General features: G+C 46.3%; 2 protein-coding genes across 9 annotated transcripts in view; one reads left to right on the top strand and one right to left on the bottom strand.

Moving 5' to 3' along the window:
• Positions 1–4,660, top strand: part of SFI1 (SFI1 centrin binding protein) — a 31,706-nt gene extending 27,046 nt beyond the window's left edge. Inside the window, exons 33-34 of the transcript XR_011699311.1 lie at positions 9–104; positions 3,024–4,660. The gene's annotated coding sequence lies outside the window, so the exon portion shown is untranslated. The remainder of the gene's footprint in view (positions 1–8; positions 105–3,023) is intronic.
• On the bottom strand, positions 101–25,063 carry PISD (phosphatidylserine decarboxylase). 8 transcript variants are annotated; one of them, XM_071572476.1, is made up of 10 exons: positions 13,710–13,814; positions 13,521–13,591; positions 11,849–11,935; positions 9,200–9,614; positions 6,939–7,104; positions 4,754–4,990; positions 4,529–4,667; positions 3,913–4,059; positions 3,063–3,223; positions 101–2,765 (listed from the first exon to the last, which is right to left on the bottom strand). In XM_071572476.1, the coding sequence occupies exons 4-10, from the start codon at positions 9,394–9,396 to the stop codon at positions 2,541–2,543; spliced, it is 1,272 nt and encodes a 423-aa protein (XP_071428577.1). In that variant the 5' UTR covers positions 9,397–9,614; positions 11,849–11,935; positions 13,521–13,591; positions 13,710–13,814; the 3' UTR covers positions 101–2,540. The 8 variants fall into 8 exon arrangements, with proteins under 8 accessions (XP_071428577.1, XP_071428576.1, XP_071428584.1 ...); XM_071572475.1 differs by lacking the exon at positions 11,849–11,935; XM_071572483.1 differs by lacking the exon at positions 11,849–11,935 and having other exon boundaries at positions 9,394–9,614.
• Between the last annotated feature and the right edge of the window lie 14 nt (positions 25,064–25,077).

Raw genomic sequence — 25,077 nt, 5'->3', positions numbered from 1 at the left:
TACTAAAGCTGATTAAAAGCACCCTGGAGCTACATCTACCTCATGCTGCACTTGCAATACCTAATTTAGGTTACCCTGTTGTGGCAGAAAGATAAGCAACACAGGTAAGACTCTTTATTTCAAACTGTTTGCAAGTAAATGAGTTCGTACACTTTGACATACAAAAATACCGTGCTACTGATACAGTTGAATTAAATGGATTCTCCATGCAGGAGAAATTCACAGCATTATCAGTACCCTCGAGGACCTTTGCTTTCACTTCTGGGGTGTGTTGCTGACATCACAAGCAATGTTTGGGTTAGTAGCTCTCTGCACAGTAGTAAAACCATCCTAAAAACAGCCACTTGCTGAACCCTCTCTAACAAAGCAAACAGGTAACCCATTCTCCACCACAGGCTAACAGTAACCTGCAGATGATGATGCTGAGTAGGAAGAAATTAAAGCTTAAACTTCCTTTGGCTGTGTCTGGATGCCACAGGCCCCAGTGGAAAAGAGGGAAAAGATTGACTTGTCTTTTTCTCTCATCCACTGGAACAAATTTGCTTTCTACTGTTAACATGACATTGAAGTTTAATCAAGAAGCTCACCCTCACTTTATCCTCTCAGGGTTGATATTTGCCTTTTCTCACTCTCAAAGGTTTAAAACAACCACTTGTGTTTGGTACTGTACTGCTGCAGGAGTAAACTTGCTACTGCCAAGAAGTTTAACAAGAAAGGTGGCTGAGAGCCACTTCAAGCTTTCAAACTCCTCCCTCTGTAAAGTGAGGAAACACTGACTCCTGGAGCCAAATGAATTTTCTCCTGCTTGTCACCCAAACAGCCACCACCCTCACCTGACTCAGGGCTGGGCTACATCACTTAGAGGCAGTTTATCATCCCTTCCTCCCTGATGACAAGCTAAGCATACAGGACTTGGCAAACTGGACATCTGTACAACAAAATTATATTCTGTTTTCTGCAGTGCATACAAAGAAGGGTTTCTCTGGGAGGTCAGAGCTCGTCAAAGCCTGTCATCTCCCTGAAGTAGCAGAAAAGTAGCTCAAGCAAAGAAGCAGAGAGATCTTTCAGAAAGCAGAAAGGCAGTTTTCATAAAGCATGTCCACTCCAACAAGCTTTGGACAGTAAAATCAGTTCTAAATGTTTGAGTGCTGGGACTTGAAACAGTTTATTCTCTAAAAACAACTGATACAGTGCTTTAAAACTCAACTCCTCTTCATTTTGGCAGCTGTTTCTGTCAGCACTACCTACTGCCACATGCAGCAGATCCAAGGTGTTAAATTTTAACTCTTCTTGATGTGAAGTGACAAAGAGGCTCTAAAATTTTACTGTGGATGAAGCTTCAGCACTGACCTTTCAGCCCCCAGCACATTCCTAGCACAAGTATGAGGGCAGAAGTCAGAGCCAGTGTGAGGTTTTTTTATATTTTGAATAAAATGAAATTGTTGCCAGTCAAGGGAGGGCCAGGTTGGCACCTGGGAAGCAGCACGGGATTTCTTCAAAGAGCCATAATATTTTTAAACACAGTCAGTGCATAGGGCATTTCACTCTGAGCAATAAAAATTGGTCCTGAAGTAGCTGAAGCTGTTCTGTAACAGAGGAATTAGTTCTTCAATAATTTAGTGACAAAGCAACAATGAAGACACATAGCAGGAAGTAAAAACTTATTTTAGTTGCTATCACATCATGTAAGAAAAACATTCTCTGTGTCTTCTAACTCCTTAATCCAAGAGGTGAAGTGACTGTCTCTCATACAGAAAAAACTTTAAGGCCTGGAATAGCAAAATAAACCCATGGACTAGGAATAGGACACACAGCTTTGTCTGGGGGTTTTGTTTGTTTTTTAAAAGAAAATCCCAAGATGACAAGTGCCGTTGTCTGGAATGTAGACACAGTGTTTTCAGGTTTAAAATACAGTGCAAAGTCCAGTTTTAAAGGGACAATGTCAGGCAAAAGAACTGGAGTTGTCCAACAGTAGAAAACCTGGCTGAGTGTAATTCTGTGTACTGATGCTGGCTGTTGCATGTGCTGCTTTGTTTGGGCTGTGAAGCCACACCAGCTAGTAAGAATTTCTGCAGAGTTTCTTAGAAGAAAATAAATATGAGAATGTATTCTTTACTCAAGGTCTGAAAAGCAGATTTTGCAGATACAAGGTACAAGCCTGTCAGTGTCCCTTTAAATACAGGTAATCTCCACCCTTCCCCATTGTACCTGCACAGCCTCAGAAGGCTTAAGAGGGACTTAAGAACATAATTATCCTGTGGCACATCGAGGGAAGAACATGAAACAGCACAGGGTGGGACAGAAACCTCCATGGGCAACATCTTTAAAGGCAGCTGTAGCCGATACATCCACGATCATTCCATTCAGTTCCTACATTCAGCAGCAGGTAAATGCAGACCAAATACTCTCAAGGTTATGCAGCAATGACGTCATCCTTCCTGCTCACCCAGGTCCTGCTGAGTGATATGGGCTTGTTAAGTGAAACACTCAGTGGTGTGAAGAGGCCCTTTGTATAGAAAATGTTCTTGCTGAGACAGTTTCTATAGGGAGCCCAGTGCTTCTCCAAAGCGGATTTTCTGTCCAGCTTTGAGGTTGAATTTGAAGTCCTTGGGTGCCTCAAAAATTAGGACAATTGTGGAGCCCAAGTTAAATTCCCCTAAATGTTCCCCTTTTCTCATGGGGATTCCCTCCTTATTGTTGTTGGATATGAAGCTGAAGTCATTGTAGGAACCTTTAGAGTAACTTGGGCTGTTGGTGTGCAAGTCCTGTGCAGAGAAGGAAGAAACTGTTACTTGAGGGTTTCAGTGCTCTGTATTCATTGCCACAGCTGCAGACTCTACATGCTCAGGCATTTTCAAGGCAGGAACTCACAATCCAAATGTACAATAGAAATATTAAAAAACCAGTCTATACTGTCACTGATGCCATTTAAATCAGTCTTAAAACATCAGTATTGAGAAACACCCTCATTCCAGGGTAATAAGATTTTTTTTTGTAATTTTGTTGTGCTGTACCAACCCCAGCCCTCAGCCCCAGGAAGCTGCTGCTGCAGCCCTGCTCACCTGGTCGAAGTAGATGCGGATGGAGCCCACGTTTGTTGCTCCTACAGCTGTTAGTGAGAAAAATCCGTGTTTCCAGTCACCTGTGAGGACAACCCGCTCGTTGTGGCAGAACAGCTCCTTGATCCAGCGAGCAACTCCAGGATTCACAGACATCAGAGAGCCTGGAGAAGTCACAAGTATTCAGGTTAGGTTGTGTGGTTTGCAGCAATAATGTCATGCCACCCAAATGGTGTTTTCAGTGTAACTGCAGCTGATCCAGTAAACAACTCTGTCACTTATTTGTAGGAAGAGAGGAAAATGCTTGGCAGAGGAATGAAAGAGAAGGCTGTGCTGAAAACAAAGGGGTCACAGAAGGATGTGTGTGGCAGGTCATGTCTCTCCCCAATCCAAATTACTTAGGTTTTTGCTACATACCAAGTAAAATATTTTTATCTGCTTAACTAAAGTATGATGGTCTGCAAAACATCCAATCCCAGCTCCAGCAGAGTAGCTGTTTAGTTGGGTTTTCTTTGCCAAGCACAAGCAGAGATCATACTTTAGGCTACTGTTTGGTGTGATCTGCAGGACTGTCTCCATTTCAGGTGCAAACTGAATGAACAGTGTTTGGGAACAAATCAGGTCAGCATGGATCAGGTACTTCCAAGAACACAGCCTGAACACAGTTTGCACCATTTATACATGACTTGTTCTGGCAAACCACACTGCTGTCCCACTCATCCCTGTGGTGACAAATCACTTTCCTGCCATTATCTATGAGGTGGCTGCACAACTGCTGCACTGCTGTGTCTCATTCAGCAGTGTCCATACCAGAGCTTCCCTGCAGTGCTGTTTTCCAGGGACAGACACCAACCTGGGAAATGGCGTCGGTGGGACACTGTCCAGTCGGTGGGCGAGTGGAAGCAGTGGTAGTCCCCTGGGGCAAGGTAGATCACACAGTGGTACAGCTCATTCCCCTCCTTTGTGACCAGCTGTTGCTGGAAAGAGTTACCAGGTGGGGCTGCAGAGAAACCAGGGAAAGGAAGGGGTTAAAGATGCTCTTCCCTCGGTACTGGTGCAGCAGAGCACTGATAGCACAGGTCAGTCATTAGAGGGTCTGCAGAGCCTGAGCATGAACCTTGTTAAGGAGTAGTTTATGTAGTTTTTGGGATCCAGGGGCTTGGGCCCATTTCTGTGGGACACCAGGAGTGCTCCAGCCTCAATTTAGACACAGAACTTGGAGTAGAGCATAGGAACCAAGCAAATCAATTCAGATAATCAGAAGGTGCCAGGCTTGACACTATAAAGCCACTGGTGAGAAAGAGAACTACAACAGTGACATGTTTATCCCCAAATAAAACAAATCAGACTTGCTTTGGTTCCTAAAAATGCAAGAAGGGCGGTGGGGGGAGAGAAAAGTAACTTCTCATGATCTCCAAGAACAATGAAAGGGCAGAGCAGAATAAATGCAGAACTGATGCAGAACTCACCCTGACTAAAACGCAGCTCCTCTGTGGGGACACGAGGTCCCAGGAAAGACTCCAGAGAGTACGTGACCCCTTTTACTTGCTCCACCTCACAGTTTTTTACCTGTCCAAAATTCAGGATCTTTCCATCAGAGGGACTAATCTACAGCAAAGAGAAAGAAAGGAACACATCAGTCCCTCCCTCCTGGAGCAGTGCTGCTTCCCTGGGGCCCTGTGCTCCCCACTCACCACGCTGTGCACGCCGCACACCGGCCGCGCCTGCGGCTTCAGCTTCCTGCGGAAGAACTCGCTGAGGTTCCGGTAGTGGTGCAGATCCTCCACCGCCGCCTCCTTCATGTTGACCCCGAAGGTCCAGATGTACAGGCTGTACACCGGCTTGCGCAGCCACGTGGGCAGCTCCACCTGGTTCAGCCGGCCCCAGGCCCGCGACAGCAGCCGCGTGGGCACCGACTTGTACAGGGCAACCTGAGGAAAGAATGACACCAGGTCACCGAGGTCTCCCCACTGGGGGCTTTCTTATCTCTCCCCACAACACAGAAAGGATCACAGTGTTCCTGTGGCCCCTTCCCTTGGATTGTGGGTTACACCACACACCAAGGGGCCTTTAAGTCAGCAAAAAATGAAACTGCACTTCATCCTCCCTTCATTCTGGCAAAAGCAGAGAAGGGACAGGATGAAAATTCCTATAACCTTACACTGAAGCCAGAATTCCCACTGCCCTGCAGGTTGAAGCTCCACATTCAAGTTACTGGAAGCTGCCCACATAAGGCTTACAGAAAAAAAGAGACATTGCACACATGGTGGTAGAATGCTCATCAGAAAGGTTTAACATTACCAGATTTCTGTGGGTAACCAAATGAAAATCGACTGAAAAATCATATCCCTGTGTTTGCTGACCTGCTCCTCAGAGGCATTTACTACTGAGGGTGTTTCCCACATCCCAGAGCTGGATGTTGTGCTGCTCCAGTGACACCAATACCATCAAAGAAATGTACCCACGTGGATGCAGCTACACCAGTATGAACTCACACCAGCCTTACTCCTTCTCTCACAACAGTGGGAGCTGATAATTGCATGAGTATAAAGTGCCTCTATTTCTGCAGAAATATACCTTTGGACTTAGAATAAGCCTAAGTTTTAGCAGCAAGGCAAACAACTGAAACAAAGCTGGCAGAGGTATCTGCTGTTGATGTAAGTGGACAGATGACAGCAGCTTCCTGTTGATAATTGCAGCAGGCAACTCTTCTGGGGTTTGTGGTAATTCCTATCAGACAAAAAGCTCACATGGCCATGATGTCACCGGGGGGGGCCTGGAGCATGTGGCCCAAAGGAACTGAACACTCTGAAACCAGTGTTGCAGAAGTGGTGGTGTGCTGACTCTGGTGCCACATTTTTGAACAGCACAGCTCAGCTACATTCAACTCAGCTAGAAGTTGTTGGGTTTTTTTCTTAGTCAGAGTCAGCATTTATTCTTAATATTAATCATATCCTTCATAATTAGGTCTTGCAAATACAGCCATAAACACAGAAAGAACACATTGGCTCAGAGCCTGTCCATCATATCAAATACAGCAGATTAAGATTTCACTTACAAATCACCACCCCATGTATATACAGTGATATTTCAGAACCAAAACACCAACCTAATCTTACTTCAGATAAAACCTTGTAAATAAATATTGCCTTAGGTTTCTATAGCTTAATTTCTAAAATAAATTTTGCTGTTTTCCAGCAACACAGAGAACCTGCAGATGCAACTATAAAATCACACAAATTGTCAAAAGTGCTACTTCCTATTAACCTTTTCCCTTGAAAAGAACCTTGTTTTCAAGTTGATGGGATCAAACAGAGCAGCTGTGCAATGAAACAGTTTTAAGAATGGCAACTCTGTTGCAGTTTTCAATCAAAACATTTTTGTGGTTGCACTGCATGATTTGTGGGGAGATAAACCACGTGCAAGGCATCCACACCCTGCTCTCAACAGCGTCAGAGGAGAGATCTCCACATCCTCTGGACAGGCTGGACTGCAACTGCTGAAGAACTTGAGGAACAAACCTTTCCTGTGCAAAAGTAACAGAAAGCAAGAGCCCATTCCAAAGTGGCCAGGAAGGGGAACTGGCCATGAGGTTTGGTCTGCCTTGTCCCAGCCCTGATCCTGTGAGGTGGTTAAATGAATTAAAAAGTTTCTGTTGAATTTTCCCCAGCTGTTAAAGCACAATGAAATTATCTGCTACTGAAAAAGTCACTTGTCTGTGAAGCAGTTGATCAACACAACTAGGAACAGTAAAAACAGAACAGAACGTGAGCTGCACCCCTGCTCTCACAGCAGTGACCACAGCCTGTGCCACTGCAGGAACTCCCCCCGGTGTCTGCAGGACACACAGACCGAGGCGCAGACGCTGCTCACACTTACCCTGCTCATGGGCCTCCATCCCACTCTGGTCAAGGGCTTAAGAGCACCGAAAGGCAGAAGGTAATAGAGAATAGTCAGAGGCCAAGAGCGTAGTTTCAGAGCAGGCCTAGACATACAGCTCAGCTGGCCCAACCTCCGCCGCAGGGCCAGCTGGGGGAATTGCAACCTGGAAGATTACACACAACATCAGAGGGTCAGGCATCTCGGCTGCACAGCCACAGCTTCTGACAGCTGGGCATCAGTTACTCCTGCTACACGCTACTTGAACAGCGATTCTGCACGTCTTTACTCCTTTATTTTGATCAGTTCTTCCCCTTCCCAAAATAGAACAGTTTATCTAAAACAAAGAAGAAAAATCCTTTGTCCAGAAAATGGTGTTCACTGTCACAGGTCATATTTTATGAATAATGCCCTCAAAAATGAAAGGCAAGACCACTTGCAGGTGACATTTTAAAAAAAAGTCACAGGTGACTCATCCAACTAAACATCACATGAGAGTGTAAGTGGAAATAACAAAGCACAAAGGTGCTTCTTCCAAATATCAGAAGACTACAAGCCCAGAAAACATTTCTTGTGACTGCTCCAGCTGTTGGACAGCCAAAGTGGGCAGCAAACAACATTCTGAAAACTAGGAATCTGTGATGCTGGGACTCTAACAGCTCTGAAAAGGGACAAATTAAGGACAGAACAGATACCTGATGAAAGAAATTTTTCAAAGCTAATAAACAGAGGTCCCTCAGAGAGTGCATGTGTTGAGGGCATATAGACTAGATTGTGCCTCAAACTGTATTTTATATTGGGAGGAATGTTAGAGGCAAACTTACAGACCTGTTGGTCGTTCACTAACTTTGGGAAACAAGTATTTGAGAAACAACAGGAGTGGCACTCCTGAGACAGTTAATACAATTTACAGATACCTAATTTCAAAACCCGTTTTTCCAGGTCTTAAAACCTTCCCTGATAGTTCCTTGGTTGTAAACAGGGAACATGTGGACAAAGCCAACACTGGCAGTGCTGAAAGACAATTCAGTCTCCATGGCCCAACAACCAACTGCATCTCTGATTTTTTGTCATGTGGATGTCCTGACTGAGGGGTCTCATTTTGCATAAATGGCCACAGGGAGAAGTTGACCTTGTAACTCACAGAGGGAAAAGCCACTCAGCTTATTAGCAGAGCACATCACGGGCCTCAGTTCAGGCCCCTGCAAGAGCTCTGGATGTGAGACCCTTTGGGTTCCCATTTATTCTGTGGCTTCTACTCATGAAGAAATCACTGGCATTTCCCAGGTCACATTAAGAAATGGAAGTCTGCCTACCTGAGGGCAAACTATTCAAACCTGGGCACTGCCTGAACTCCTGGCTGGAGGCTGTTCCCCAGCAGCCGGGACATGGTGATGTGCCCTCACAAACTGCTCCCTCTCTCAAGGGATTCTGTGAGATGAAGGGTGAACTAGAAAATCACTGCATGTGTCTTTCCAAAATGGAGAGAAGCTGAGAATTTAAAAGGATATTTTCTTGCCAGCTTGTTCTTTTCAAAATGTGGACCAGAATTAAAACACCATGCAGGCAGGTACGACTGTCACCACATTGGGATGCAAGATGGTGCTTTTGGCTCAGAGATTTTTTTTCTGCAGTGAACACAACTTCTTTCCCCCCAAGAATTAATAAATAACAAACGGAGACTGATCTGTGCATCACAATGCAAGGGGTAAAAAGAGCCCTGAGCAAAGTGCTGTCTCAGCACAGTTAAAGCTGCTTCTCAGCTGGCAGTGGGACTGCCATGGGAATAGGAAGGGACACTTCACATTCTTCCTCCCATCCTTTTCACATTCTTCCTCCCACCCTTACCACCCCCCAGCCCACAGGGGCTGGCGGGCTGGGAGCCGGGCTGGGTCCTGCTCCCCCTCCTGCTGCTCTCCCCCCCTGCACTGCAGTCGCTCCTGGACCAATCCCTGCAGAGCTGCATCGCTCCGAGCCCTCGGGCTTCTCACTGCCTTGGCCTGGTTTCAGAGCGGCCCCTCAACTAATTTTTCCCTTCTCCCAGTGATGGAGAGTAGAAAGGAGAGGAGTGACAGCCTCCTCATCCCCCTTGCCATGGAACAGCATGCCCTTCTCTGCCGGTGCAAGGCATAAGGAGCTTTATAGTAATTAGGCCAAACAAAAGCTTTGCAGATGGCTCCTGCTCCTCCTGCCCAAAACCCTCCCAGCCTCCCTCCCGCCTTGGTCCCCGTTCCTGCAAAGCACAAAACACTGCACAGTACCTGAAAGCAGCTCTCCTGCCGGGGGTCCCGCTGGCAGAGCCAGAGGGGCCCGGGCTGTCCAGCTGTGGGTGCTGGTTCCCGGCACAGCTGCCGCTGCCGCCGCTCCCTGAGCGCAGCCTCCGGACATGGGGTTTAACTTTGTGGAGGTTGTAGCAAGAGGGTGGAGGGTTAGATAAAGCTTTATAGCATCTCACCATTTCCCTGTGTGCAGATCTGGTCCCTGCAGGGTGTTTGACTGACACATCGTCAGGTGACGGTTGTTGCAAGGCTCAGTCTTTTTTCCTCTACCTCTCTTTCCTTTGCTTGCTCCGGCACAGCAGAGAGGACACGGCGTCACAGTTCCTAAATCCCCCGCTGGTTTGTCTCTGGATTCCCTCTCTGTTTCCCACTTGAATCTCTGCTACGAGGGTTGCAGCTATTGCAAACAAACAGGCATTGTGTCATATTTCAACATCCCACTACAAAGCCGACTCTGCACAAGACAAAGACGAGCTGTCCATATGAGCAGTCCTTGCTTCTCCCTAGTCAGGGTGGCCATTGAAACCCTTGTCCCCCCAAACACCCTGCAGTCCCGGGCTGCTGGGCAGCAATGCACCAGCGCAAGGAGCAGCCAGCTGGGCTTGCACAGCTCATCCCAGACCGCCTGAACGCGAGGCTGGGAGGAGGAATGGGGCGGGGAGGAGGAGGAGACAACTCCCAGCTCCAACCCTGCAGTGCAGCAGCTGCCGCCAAGAGTTCTGGACTGATGGGCACCAAAAATCCTTCCCTGCTCTTACTGTCCACCTTGGGAAGAAAACAGAAAAGAGAGGAATGGCTCTCTATTTTACAACCCTTGCCAGACACAAACATCCATCTCCTGAAGTTTCTCTTCTTTCCAAAAGGCTTGCATGGGAAGAGCAGGTAAAGGACATTCTTCACTACAAATAACCAGATCCATACAAAATAAGCCAGTTTTAGGGCTGCTTGAGAACTGGGTACAAAAGAAGAGTTATGTGTCTGTTACATGACTCCTGTACTGTCACTGGTTTTTGGGCCCAGTAGAACTAAAATACAAAATAGGAGTAAAGGAACTTTGTTTAGGTTTTTAAAGACCAAAGGCTGCAGTGTTTCTATCTGAGCATTCTAAATGTACATAGAGAAATTTCCCTCTTTAACCCCACAGACCACATCTCAAACAAAGATTTTCTGCATCTCCTGCGATGGATTTGGATTGTTAAGGGAGCCTGAAACCAGCCCCCTGGCTCAGAAAGTCAGGTAGCTACAGCTCCCCTCAAGATTAAACCAAATACCCAGAACAATTTTGGTACTAACTCTCTAGTGGCTCCATTTCACTTTGGTTTTCTGCTGAAGTCTGGGTTTAAAACAAAGAAAGAAAAAATAATTCCATGTTTCCAAAGCTTTCTAAGAGAGTATATCAAAAAGAGCACTACTGCTTTGATTGAGGGAATGAGTTGTATTAGGGATAAGGCAGGAGTGGTGACAGGAAAAGCTAGAATTAATCAGCTGATGACATCCCACTCAGGCCTCAAAAGGAAAATAGTCTGCCAATAATTGTGTATTTTGATTGGCCTTCAACTCCAGATATTACAGATACTCCCCAGAAATGCCTCTGGTAACCCTGTATTTGAATAATTTTTTTCAGGAAAAAACCTGCTATATGGTATTCTGTAAGACCTGTGAGTGCTGAATTTTAACAACTGCATATTAAAAAAAATCCAGCTAATTGAAAGAAGGCAAATTTAAGATCAACTGAGAGCACTCCAAACATACTCCTCCTTCCCTGAGCCCTGTGCCAACTCTTTTTGTTTTCCTATTTAAAATATCATTCAGTCTTTCTCTGGCTGGCACAAGAAACTCCTACACAACAAAAATGAAGCCATCTGTATAGTGAAGTGATGAAAGCAGTTACCCAAAATCCCAACAAAATCCAAACAAGAGCAACGAGGAGCACAGGGGAGCTATTTCTCCTGGTTCACCAGGAACATTAGGAATTACCACCACTAAATACTCCATTTTAAACAGCAACAAGCTAACTGGACAACATTGTTTCAGAAGACATTTCATCAGACCAAGATGAAAATCATTTTCACACTAAATATGTGTGTTCACAGAACTGTGAGGAGTTTGTTTGGCAGCAGTGGGGCAGGGCAGGAGCTGCAGAGTCCCCAGCCCACAGCTGGGCTGGCACTGTGCTCCCAGCCCCATCCCCTGGGCAGACCTTCACCCCTGCAGGACTCTGCAGAGAGCAGAGCAAACACAACCCTTATCTATATCCCCTTCAGTACTATTCCCTTTAGGATAGGGGATGTAACCCACAAGCTCTTTCAGTAAAATTCTATCTTATTCCCCAAACATATTCAAACAACTCTTATATTCTAGACTGAAAAGGTCTGATTCTGTGAAAGCAGGAACAAGCTAAAGAGCTGAGCTGCTCCCTGAAAACAGACACCGAAAAGTTCTACAGCCCAATGCACTTCAGTCCAAAAGAAAGAAAGTCGTTCAAGAGAGATTCCTCTCCAGGAAGGGAGAAGTATTGGTGTTAAAAGCTCTTTCTTCTCCACTTCTCAAACCAGTGGAGCTCAGCAGAGTAATAAGTTTCTCCTAAGTTCTGTTCTACTGCCTTCACCACGTTCCCCAGGACGCCCGTACCTGAGTCCTGCTGCAATGCTGACACACATGGCAAGCTGCCATCCCAGCTGGGGCTGCCCCTGAAGCAGTTCCTCCAGTGTAAGAAGGCTGAAATGAAAAATCCACCCTGCATTTACCTGCTTTCCATGCGGAAAGGAACAAGAACTGGTCACCAATCAGCTCAGGACAGAGGAACTCACAAAATGACATCTCAGCAGCCAGACCTCTTGGGATGCAGGCAGTGCCCAAAGCCTGATACCAGCTCAGATGAGACTCTTACAATTGCTGGTTTGTAGGAGGTTGGACACCAGTACCAAACTCCCCCACCTGTCTGAACTCCTTCAGAATCCACGCCAGGTAACTAAAGCAGCAGGTATCAAGCTCTGCTGAATTATTATCTCATGGACAACTGCTAATCTGCCAGCTATGCAACACCCTTCTGCTCTGTCAGCTCAAATAAGCGTCAAATCCAGTGACCTCATTTAATTACTTGTCATTACTATCTCAAACCCTTCCCTCAAGTTTTAAAAATCAATGCAGCAAGGCAATTGCAAGAAGGATTAATATGTGACCGAACTTTAAACCTGCAGCCTGGATTTTAAACCATAAGCATGAATCACTAGGGTTGGAATGCACTGGTTGGAGCACTGAAAACCCTCTGGTCACACTTTCTCCATTTGGTAACAGAACTACTGTTTAAAAAATGCACCAAATCCATCCCAATGCTACATTTAAGTGCCAGCAAAAACACGGTCTTGCAATCGCCCCCGGTGACCGTTTGTTGAAGGTCCCGTTCCTTTCCCAGCAGTAACTGTTTAATCCCAGACACGTCATCCCTGTTCCCACCCAACCTTCTCCGCAGCCAGCCCAGCAGGAGAACACTGGATGATGCTGCACGGCCGCTCAGGAGGTGCTGAAGGCCGAGGCACAGCGCAGTGCGCTGATGCTGCCGGGACAGCCGAGCCCGGCGCTGCGCGCACGGACAACGGGGCCCGGCCCGGCGGGGATGGCCAGGGGCACACCCGCTGCTCCAGACACCCTCGAGGGCTCAGATTCTTTCCTGCTCACATGAAGAAGCTTTTCTTTATATTTTCTCTTAATGTATTATGAAGAAAATTTTGATTCTTTCCCCCTAACTTTACATTGTTGTTTCAGTTGCTTTCTAGAAAGAGGTGGGGAGAAAACGGTCGTATTTTAACCATAAAAGGTTGGGTTATTTTCGAAGCTTAGACCTGAATTCTGTGCAAAACGCCTGTTCTACAGCCGCAAAGATCTCTTCTGCGAACCAGGGAGAAGTTTTATTTACTTTGCAAAGTGACATGAAAATTGATGGCACCCTTTTAACACTTTGTAGTAATAGTTTCCAGTTCACGGTTCCGAGCACCGCCCCCAACAGTCCCCGCCGCTATTCCGGCCGGAGATGCGGCAGAGGCGGCTCCCGGTTCCGCAGGGACTCTGCGGGGGCAGCAGGAGCCCCGTCCTGCCCGAGCAGCGCCCGGCGGAAGCCGCAGCTCCCCGCGGGACTCTGCACTCCCACACGGCCGGCTCAAGAGGCTCACTCTCCTTACATCTATTCAGAGATTACTCATGAGAGAGTCGAGACTTTGGAACATCTCTCCCGAAGCTTCCAGCAAGCCAGACACGGGCGGTGAATCCCCGCTGGCCGCCGGCGCTGCGGTTCCGCAGCCCTTACCTGATGCGCAGGGAGGTCTCCTCCGTCCCGGCTCTCCGCCTCCAACCGCCGAAACGCGGCACCGACCCTTCCTTCCAAAGCAGTTCGCAGACACGTGAACAAAGCAGCGGAAAGCGAACCTCCCCCGCGCTCCACCGCCCCCGGGGTCCCCACGCTGTCCGGGCAGGGCAGCAGAGGGTCCCCACCTACCTCCCGCCGCTGTTGCCGTGTACTCGGCCTGGCCCCGCCGCCCGCTCTGCACTCGCTCCCGGTACAAACCGGCCCGGCCTCGCCTTAAGGAAGCGGCGGCGGCGCCGGCCCTGCCCCTCCCCGGTCCTGCCCCAGTCCCCGGCCCCCTTCGGAGGAGGGGCCAGGACGGCAGAGCCGGCGAGGGAGAGCCCCGAGGCCGGCGGCACAAGGGTGGGCATTGCCGGGAACGCGGAGCCCCAGCCCGCACGGCGGGGAAGGCGGCGGTGTGCGGGAACAAGGCAGCGGTGCGGGTGCTGTCCATGGCACTGCTGCCCGGGAGCGCTTCCCACCGCGAGAGTATCACCCCACAGAGGCAGCGCCAGCCAAAGCAGCGAAGTGTGCTGCAGACTCGTAAACTGACCCCAAAACGCTCGGATAAACTGCTCCATAATCCCAGCAAGATGCACAGGAAGTTGCACGAGGTAGAACAGACTGATGTGGTCAAAAGCCATCCCACCGATTTTACCAGGTTCAATTTTCCAGGACAGCTGAGGGGAACATTTACACCATCACACCCTTCCCACATTTTGATGCTGTTGAAATTTCACCACTTTCAACATTTTCTGACCAGCTTTGTGGTGCCTTGGGTCACTCTATAAGAAACTGTCTTCTAATTGTATGTTTGCTCCAATAAACGTCCAAACATCAGAACCCAGGAGCAAGAATAGGAGACCAACCAACTGGAGATTATGCTGGATTAAAAAAAAACCAAACCAGATATTCTTCCATTATTAGCTCTTTCCTGAACTTGATCACAGCTCTTACCATAATACTAAATGTCTCTTCTGGGCCAAAAAAAAAGCACCTCTTGTATTGTATTGCAAAGAGCTCCAGTGTCCTCTTACATAAATACAAGCACTTTCTGACATCAGTAGGAAAAACTGTTGTTTTTACCCCTGAGAATCAAGATCCTAAACCTGTCCTCAAGCACCTCCCTGCTGTATTAAGCTGCTTTTCAATACTGTAGGTGTGACAATAAGCTGCAGTTCAATGAGGACCCCTCATCTGTACTATCAGCACTCACAGCAGCTCAATTCCCTACAGGTTCACTGGGCTTTTCCTGGCCCACATTACTCCAACAAATGCTGCTTTTTGCTTACACAAAACAGAAAACCTATGGAAGCAAAGGACACCTACACGAAGTTCCTCTCTCTAGAAAAAAACTCTTGTTCATCTGGTCTCTCTGTTCCTCCAAACTCACCCTGTGGCCAAGGTTTCCCACAGTAATTCTTTGATCCTGTACCAGCACTGCCCCAGTGTCCAGTCGAGGAGAGCCAAAATGCCTCTAGTGAGCACATGAATAACATGCCATGCATGCAGATACCGGCCAGGAAACATTCTGTGACAGGATTTGGAACAATAAGCTTCCATCCTTCTGATAAACATCTACCTGTCTCCCTCCAAGCCCTCTGCTTTACCTCATCTAATTAAATGAAAGCTGATCCCCACTGGTATTCCCCGTAGGAGACACTAAGGCGTTAATCAGCTCAAGCTATTAGCAACATAATGTCTCTAAGAAAATTACAGGAAGAAAAGGTCTATGCTGAAGAAACAATAGTTCTGTCCTTCCCTGTGGAGAAACTTCAGGGACACTTGACTTGAACCAGATTAATTTTCCCCTCCATTCTTTTATAAAGCTCAAGCAAAACAAAGCCATCCAGAAGTGCACTCCCCACTCCTTTAACTCAACAAAACCCGAGGCATAGTTTTGTGAGGATCCCAACATGTCCCTCTGAGCAGGGAGAGCTTCCCTTCCTGCACAGCAGGACGAGGATCACCCATTTCATCTCTGTCTCCTGCTCAGATGCAGGGGATCTGCATCACACGCAGAGCTGGCAGGTCGAAAATGGTCCTTATTCCCGCAGGAACACAGGGCTGGTACTGTGGCATCAGAACTTCAGAGCAGCAGGCTCAGCAGTCAGGGCAAGCACAGCAGTTCCTTGTTCTATATTACTCTTTCAAAGCTCATTCAATCACACTTGGTCTCTTTCTGCCTAAGCAAAGGCTTATTCTGCTGGAAAAACCAAACAACAACCCTCTTCCACATTCCTAAGTGTGCTTCAGTGATGCAAAAATCCAGAATAATGGAAAATGATAGGTCAGCAAAAAAGGACTCCACTTTCCAATAAAAAGGAACAATGCAGCTCTTATTTTTCTTGAATACTTCATTGTTTGGGATATTTCTTGCAATGTTTCTCTTTTTCCTCATAACTGTCAAGCTTCCTTTCCCTCCCACAGAAGCAGTCAACAGAACTTTAGCACATCAGGAAGGAGTGGGACATCTTGTTAGTGTTTCCCTCTGGGATCTGCTGCATTTGGGGCCGTGCTTATCAGTTTGAAATTCCTTGTGTGATTCCCCACGGTAAAACCCAAATCCTTTAGAGCTGTTTCATCAAAGCAATACTCACAGCTTCCCCAAATAATAACAAACCAGCATATCAATAAAATGAAAAAGCAAATTTAATAAAAGAAATAACCAATATCATACCTAGAAGTAGGAACAATAACAAAAGAACATTTGTTTTTGAGTATCAAAAGTGAATTGACATTGCCTTGTGAAATGAATCATCCGGGGACACTTACCAGCTCTTTTTTAATCAGAACCTGTTTGAAACAAGCTTCAGCAGGACAAGGATTTACAGAGGACAGACCTACAGACAGATTGCTCAGGAGCTATCACAGCCTGCTGGCATCTGGACTGTCTGGATCATATCTGATTTGGGACTCTGGTGAAAATTAATTTAGGGATTCCAGCCCAGTCCCCCACAGGCATGTGGCTCAATCCCTCACACTCAGTGTGCTCAGGAATGCAAAGAAACAGGGAAGCCAAAGGTCACGCTGAAGCATCTCCTACACAACCTCACAATCCCAGAAGTTTTAACTCCTTGCCTTCAGGAATGGCACTGAAGCAGGCACTCACCTGGCTGTGTGCAAGAACACCACATATACTTTAAAACTGTTCAACACTGAGTTGTACAATATACTTAATATTTCTAAGATGATACAGCAGTTTTAGGAAGTAATGAAGTATTTCTTACTTCAGTATGGAATAGGTATTTGACCTGGGAATCTGATACACACACTGCAATTCCACAATATTTCTAAATTCCTTGGAATCCAGAAGGAAAAGGCAAAAATCCCTCAGGATCAGCAAGAAGCATTACAGACACAGGGGTTGCCTATGAAAAAAAAGTCTTGCTGCATATTCATAAAGCAAACAGGTAGACCTTTTTAACCAGGTATTAATTCCATGTCCTTGTAAAGTATATATGGTGTCAGCCACACTAAAAGATGGGGAGTCACTGGCAGTTCCTCGTGTACCATGACTTCAGCCAAAATGAGTTATTTAAGTGACAGGAACTTTAGTTCCACGCTCCAGTGGCAGCAGAGGACAAATTAAAGTTTCCCTTGTTGGAATGGAAGCAAAGGATCTTTGCATTAATGTGGCAGAAGTAAAGTTGCCCCAGGTTTCTTACCTCCCATTCACTTGCAAGCTTCACAGGCACCTCTATGCCGCTCTTCTCCAGTTGTTCCAACTTGTAATCCTCATATTTTCTGTATCCTGCATATCCTCCACCTGTAGCTACCAGGACATGGAACGGGCGCAGGCGGAAGACTTGCCCCACTGGAGCAGTGTGGAACTTCTTCCTCTCTGTGACAGAAAAAAACACTCAGGCAAGAGAACAGCTACACAGGAAAGAGAAAGCAATTCTGTGCAGCGAGGGATGTGAGCTTGGGTGATGCAAATGTGATCAGAAAGTCAACCTATGGCACAGAAGGCATGTCCAGAGCCCCGAGTGCTCCAGCTACTGCAGCCTTCCCAGTCACTGAAACTCAGCTCATCAACACTAATTGGTCCTCCGCGGCTTTAACCTCACCCCTCACTCCCACCCCACAGGCTTCCAATATTCTTCTCCCCAAAATACATAAAATGCACTCCCTGAAAGCACACGGAGAAATATATAAAAATGACTGTCCATGGAGAAATATATAAAAGGAGTGTCTGGCAGCACTATCATCCTTCCCAGCTGTGAGAATGTTGGTACTGAGCAGAGTAATCAGTCGCTGGGGAACAATCGGTACTAATGTGAAGTACTTGGTGCTCCTCAGTCATTAAGGCTCTCATTCCAGCCAGGGAATCCCCAGGCTGCACAGCCAGCTGAGAGAGGGAAGGAAATTACACCCTGCTCCAGTAAGGTTCCACTTTTCCTGGTAAACAGGAAAATAGTCACATTTCTGCTGTAATACACGTCACCACATTAAAAAAAGTCATGTAGTATTACATCTTAGTTTTTACTAAATAACTCCCAAGCTCCTCCTGCATCACAGCAGCCTGGCAGTCGCTATGAGGCACAAGTGCACCCTGGGGTCACTGAGCCACAGCCCCAGCACAGCCACGGGAGCACTTCCCCTCCAAAATCTCGGAGAAAACAAAGCTGCTCAGGGCTGTTCAGTACGGACTGTGCAGCTCCAGCCCGGGTTACACTCAGAAGTTCTCAGCAATTGGTATGTCATTATCCGGCATCAAATGCCCAGAGGAACCAATTCCTGATACTGAGTGGTGTCATTTCCACAACAATCATTAACATGGATGAGCCAGAATCAAACCCTAAATCTTGCTCCATCAAAGTCAGGCTTAGGGTTTGACTGTGAAAGGATGCATTAGCAACAAAGAGTTCACTGAACACCAACTCTATTTCTAGGCCCCCATGGAGACAAAGCACAATTGTCTGGCAGTCTGGGAAGCTTTAGTTCCAAGCAGCAGGGTTGATTAGAAGCATTCAGCCATGATGCTGCAAAGAGATGCCCAAGAAAAGTAATTCTTGTTCACATTTTGTTTTACCAAAATAGTATTTTTTGATAATTTCTTGCCTACATTTGTGATTTTAAAAAATTGCTTAAATCATATGTCCTAAAATAGATCATAATACAAACCCAACTTTGTTCTCACTTAGGAAAAAAAAATCTTATTTTCTGGGGGGAAAAAACTCAGTAAACAAACAAGGCAGCAACTACAGCTCCAGTCAAGATTCTAAAAATTAGGCTTTCCTAAAGACCAATGCTCAATAAAGGGGAGAGACCATTTAGAACAGCTAAATGTTTATTAAGACAGATTTGTTTGAGTTTACAAAAACTCTACAACCTTTCAACTTTGCATCACTATTTCAACAGAAATGTCTGCACACAGACCAACGATACTCTTGAGCTCTAAAGCCTTTAACTCCCTTCCACATCTTTGGTTCTCAGTTAGCAAAGCTGCTCAGCTGTTTCAGCAGAGCTTAGCAAATTCCCAGAGCAAAAGCCCTCAGCGGGAACGGCTCTTCTGGTTGGAATCCAGGGAGAGGCAGTTTCTGCTCCAAGAGCCTCTCTTGATGGGAATGTTCCTCTTCCTGTGCTAGAGACAAACCATTTCTGTTCCACAAGCCACAGCAAATACAATGTAATCTGTTGATAAATGAAGAGCTGACTTTCCTCCACCTCCAGCATTAATGAAACAGCCCTTCTATAACCAGTCTCCAAAACATGACCAGAATCAAACATGCCACTGTTATGCCTTTTTTTCCCCCCAACAAAATAAAATTCCACATCTTTCAGACACAAATGAAGTGCAGCCAAATTTACAAATTCTAACACAAAGGAGTAGTTACTGACTCTGGGCACTGCTGGGGTGGCAGCCCAACAGCGAGCTCTGTAACGAGGACAAACCCACTGCAGCTCCCTGGGGAGCAGCTCAGAGTGTGCAGAGCTCCTGTCTCAGCACACACACCACCAGGAACGAGTGCAGGGCAAGAGGAAAGAGGTAGGACTGTTAATGCACTAATAACATTGTGAGAACTAGGAATGTGATTCGTGTCGGTAAAACGAATGGGTTATTGGGGCTCCTGTAGTGACATGAGAAAAAACATAAGGCCAGCCAATTAAACAAAAATTCCAACTTACACCCATATGGAGAGATAAACAGGATAGTGTTAAATCACTTCATCTCTTATAACTTTGTCAAGGAGCACATGAGTTGTAACAAGAAGGTTGAAGAGTTAAAACTTTCCCACATCTAAGGGGAACAGAATTTATGGTGGGGTTCACTAGGGCTGTAAGAGTGACTTAGCTATAGCAGTATATGTTAAACTGCTTAACAATGTACTTAAAACGTTTATGCATGACTCAAATGAATATGTATATAGATGCTAAATAAATGTTACAGTTACAGTGTTCAGGGTGCAGTGCTGGTGTCCGTGGTACCCAGCATGCTGAAACTGCTTTTATCATATAATAAATTTTATTTAAAAACCTACGAGGTTGAGACTTTGTTTCTCACAACATTTTTAGACACTTTGCATTATGTGTCTCAGCTTCCAAGAATTTTTTCACAGTAATAACTAAACTTTGATTTCTAGACAACAAAGAGCTGCTGCTTCAATTGATCTTCTCTCAGCACCTTTTTGAATAATGAAATATCCATATATGACATGCCAGACAAAGGATCTGGACAGGCAAGTTAACCCAAAGAAATGGTTATGGAAAATGGGATCAATAGCTCTGCTGGCAAGGAAACAAAAACTGCAGACTCCATGTAGCTGTGATACTAATACATGACACTGCATATGCTGCAAGTTTACAACCAAATATTTCTTAGAAACAAACAATAGTATTTGATCTTCCAGCATTTCCCAGCCAGAGTAACTCCAAGTGCTGTTTTAACCAAGTCTTATGCATTTCATGTAAACCTGCCTAGATTTCCTGATTCAAATTACAAACACAGACTGAAATATAAAAGGATATTTACACCTCTTCTTTCTTGCAGACCTGTTAAACTGATGAAGTCAGAATTTCTCAGACTTTTCCACATGAAGAGCTGCTCAGAGCTGCATACAAAGCAGGTAGTACAGTTGAATATTCTAAATATGGATATGTTGGTTTCTATTATGCATTATATATTGAATTTGCTGTTGCCCTTCTCAGTGTCACTTCATGTCTATCATTATTCCACTGGTTTCTGTGTAGGTAACAGAAATCATTTTAGTTCTCAGGCTCCTTGTTCATGACTTTGCTACCACAAAGCCCTCTCAGCTCTTCCATGACACCTGCACGATCCTGTCCCAGGAACAAAGCCTGGCCTGCTCCCTGTCTGCTGCCCTGCTGGAGACACTCCAGAGCAACAGCACACTCAAAAGTGTTGCAGGACCTGCACAATCATCAAAGGGATGTAAAAAAGTTTCAGATTTCAAAGTGAGGAGGAATGACACAGTGTAGGTGTGGAAAGTACACAAACTATTGGTTCAGCAAGTTCATGTAAGTGGGTTTTTATGTAAAAACACTGTCCTAAAAGGAATCTCTCTGATAAATCTTTAAAATACAGTAATTTTTGAACTGTAGATGCCTCAGGAAACTAATGTGCAGATACTAATTAAGAAAAATAAACCTATGGTTAATGGACTTCAATTTTTTCTAAAGGGATCATCTTCACTAGAAAAAAATACAGATGATTTGAAAAGTTTAAAAGCAACAATGAGTAACAGCTCATAATGAATCATGTCAAATAAGTAAAAACACTTCTTTTATTACTTGGAAAACATAACACCAAAGCAGTAAAAGACAATTTGCAAGCTTGTATCTGTGGAAACGCCATGAATTGCTCTCTGATGCTGCACTCCCACTTCTGCTTTAATTTCAAGAGATTCACATTCCCCAGTATGAGCCCATAAGTTGCTGAGCCTTGAACAACCCTGACTGTAAAAGCACTGGTGGACACAAGGCCTCACTTACCACTGAAGAACGTCCTGGAGGGCGGCTGCTGGCACAGGACCCCGGCCCTGCCACGCAGGCTCCTCTGCAGCAGGAGGTGACAGCTGCACAGCAACCTGCAAACAGCAAACACAACAGCTGCTCAACCAGGTGCAAATGGCAGCTCAGAGCAGTGCCAATCTTACATTCAGAAGCTGAATAACAGAGGGAGAAGTTTCCTCAAAGTATCACAAAACTTCCACTGAGTCTTTTCCCTTCTCTGCTATTCCCTCCCTAAAAAAATGAAAACCTGATGCTCCAGCTGCTCCTGCAGATATTTATTTAATGATGCATCCATTTCATCTTTTCTTCTTAACAAATGTTGACAGATGTTCCTTTTAGGCTTAATTCTATTGCAACAGTGATACTTTTCTTAGTATTGTAGGTTCTGGTCTTGGCAATAGCCCTCTTTGGACAACTATTCATGTTGTCATCACATAATGTATCTTGACTTGTTTGGAGTTCTAAAATGTTTGTGGTTGGGAAGCAACCTGAGTCTCTTTATAAAAGCAAGCTAATATCTAATTTCAGCTTGGTCTACATGTTTAGTAATTATTTATTTGGGTTAGGGTTTATTTTTTGTTTTTTTAATAAGTGATTTTAGAACAGATAAGAGTTACTACTCTCTAAGTCTGCTGCCAGTTTAACACAGCCCAATTTGATCCGACAGCATGTAAGGAACTCCTCTGAGGTCAGTAAATTACTTCCTATTTTGCTGGGGAAAACAAAAAGGTTTAAAACAAGATTTCTCTGCTTCCAAGGCAAGTGCAGCAAAAGCATCACCATCTTCTGATACAACATCTACTTCCATCCCACAGTGATGTTTATAAGGGGCAGAGCTGAATTCAGCCATGCTGATCAAAACAAACTCTGCTGGCAAAGGTGGTGGTAAATTTTATAATGATTGTTTAGCACTTGGGATTATTCCATCTCCACCAGGGTGCCACTCAGATGTGTCATTTAAGAACCTCCTACAACAGCAACTATCTAAAGACACATGATTTGGTTCATGTGCCTTTTTCCTCACCATCCTGGCAGGGAGGAGGAGGACCTGGGAAAGCTATGGACTCTGTGAGGAAGTAATGGCATTTATTAGACCAACTGTTGTAGCTGGAAAAGTAAAAAGTCTGCCAGGCACAGCAGCTCTCCTTTAGAATTTGTCTTACCACTCTGCTGCTGACCTGCAGTGGTTCTGCCCCTTTGAGAACACAGAAAATAGGCTTGGAACTGGCCAACACAGGGAAAAGGTTCAACCAGGTCTTTTCACATGTTTAACATATAATATTTCATTTCATGTTTCTAACAAATCTGAAAAGGAGCCATCCATTTGTACAAAACTGTTCAAAGCCTGTAAACAAGCACATTTAAACAAGTAGTTGCCTGTGGCCTGGCAAGAGCCCATGCTGCTGTCAGACAGGATCACAGGGAGCAGAGGGGCAGTGCTCCAACAGGCTCAGTGTCCTGGGAAGAACCGGGCCTGGCAGGTCTTTGGGCAACCCACCCACTCCCGGGATGCAATGCCACAGCTGGGATGTCTTCATCTGGCACTCTGGCCTTTCATCTGCTCCTGATCAGATACACACTGAGGACAGAGTTACTTCATTAGCTTACAAGCTGTTGCATCATTTGGGGCCATTCAGTCCCAGGAAGTGATTATTAAGAAATTAAAGAGTCAACTTCAGGTGTCTACAGAGTTACACATAGACATGATCCCTTTATTTTGAAGAATTTACAAACAGCAGATTTCTTGTCTAGAAATCACATAACAATACTAGTAGAGACTTGCTAACAATGCTTTAACATTAGCCAAGGACAAAGAGATATAGTTTTCCCTTATCTCCATGGCAACGGTGTCAGAATATCTACTCTACCCTCATGGTCTCTACTAAAACCACTGTACTAACCCAATTGTGATGGGACAGACCCTCCCCAAAACTCAAATTCCTGTAAGCAGGTGCTGAACATGCCACCCTGCTGCATCATCTCCCAGGATATTATTTCCTTGGCAAGACAGAAAGAGCATCCCTACTGCTGCAGAACCTGTATGTTTTACAGAGCAGGGTGATGGCGTTTGTCATGAACAATGAGATCAGCTGACACTGCTGGGTCACACACCAGACCTACACCAATCTTGGTATTACAAGGCCTGTTTTACAACATAGTGAAACACTGGGGTAAAAGGAACACTTGCTCATAAGCAAGCTGGAGCCTCTGGGCTGCTGGGAAGGGACTCAAACACTGACAAAGTAATCCAGTTAGCATGAGAGTTAAATATACCAGAAAAGTTTTCAACCCCCCCCAAAAATGGGGGACAAAATATTAAAACTTAGGTACAGCCTAAAGCATTAGTATTCAAGACATTTATTAGGCTTCATACATAACAGCCTATAAAACATGCACAGCCAGAACGGAATGAGCTGTCTTGGCTTCGGGGAGCCCCAGGAGCTGTTCCTGCTGCCGGGGCAGGGCAGGGCATTCCAGGATGTGGCACTTGCTCAGCCAGATCAGCACTGAGCAAGGAGACAACACCTCCCTGCACACCCTAAGCTCTCACCAAATTGTTTCTGATGTCCAGCATGGGAAAATCAGTGTCCTCCTTAACCTGAAATCTGCCTAAAAATAGACAAAGGTGACAAGACCAAACAGTCTCACCCTCCCTGCTCCTGACAGCCTGACCTTGTGGAGTACAAGTGTGTGGAGGTGTTCACCTCTTGCCTCTGCCACCCAACTGGGGGCTGTTGGAACTGCCAGGGAATTCCACGATAATTCAGCCACTTCTGGACAAGGGACAATGCTCTGCTACCCGCACCGAGGCCGGAGGTGCCAACACCCCGTGCACGAGGTGTTTTCTCCAGGTTTGGAGAGAGAAGGTGGAGTAAGGGGGCTGTGCGTGCTAAGGACACAGAACCGCGGCCTAGACACGCTATTCTTTAATCAGTTCAGTTATAAAAAGCACAACCTGTAAGAGGATATCTGCCGTACAGGGCTGGCGGTGCCGGGCCAGGTAGAGCCATCCTGCCCAGGGCTGCACCCACCGCACCCCCTGCAGCTTCCCCGAACACACACACAGCACCCACAGCCTGTGCTACACAGTTAACACCGCACAAGGCCCTTCCGAAACCGGCCAGACCCTTATCGTGCCCTCAGCCCGGGGAGACAGCGGGGACGAGGCTGCTCGAACATGACAAGGACGGGGCTGAGGCAGCAGCGACAGCGGGGACAGCGGCACACACCGCGGTGGGAAACGCCAGCGGACAGCAGGGAGAGGAGGGAGAGCAGGGAGAGGACGGAAAGGAGAGAGAGGCTGCGGCTGCGGCCCCGGCACGGAGGAGGCCACACCATCGCCCCAGGTGCCCATCACGCCGCCCGCCCGCCGGTGCCGACGGTCAGACAGGGCTGCCGGTGCCGGACAGTGCCAGTGACGGCGACAATGACAGCAGGAACCCCGGCCCCACCTGCCATGCCCGTACCTGCTCCGCGCCGCACCCGCCGCCATCTTTCCGTGCCGGCCCCGCCGCGGCCTCTGCGCTGAGGGCGGGACGGGCGG

The sequence above is a fragment of the Pithys albifrons genome, chromosome 17 (assembly GCF_047495875.1).
Source record: "Pithys albifrons albifrons isolate INPA30051 chromosome 17, PitAlb_v1, whole genome shotgun sequence".
Classification (NCBI taxonomy): Eukaryota; Metazoa; Chordata; class Aves; order Passeriformes; family Thamnophilidae; genus Pithys; species Pithys albifrons.
The sequence above is the reverse complement of the archived record's forward strand: the minus strand, read 5'-3'. Positions and strand labels throughout refer to the sequence as shown.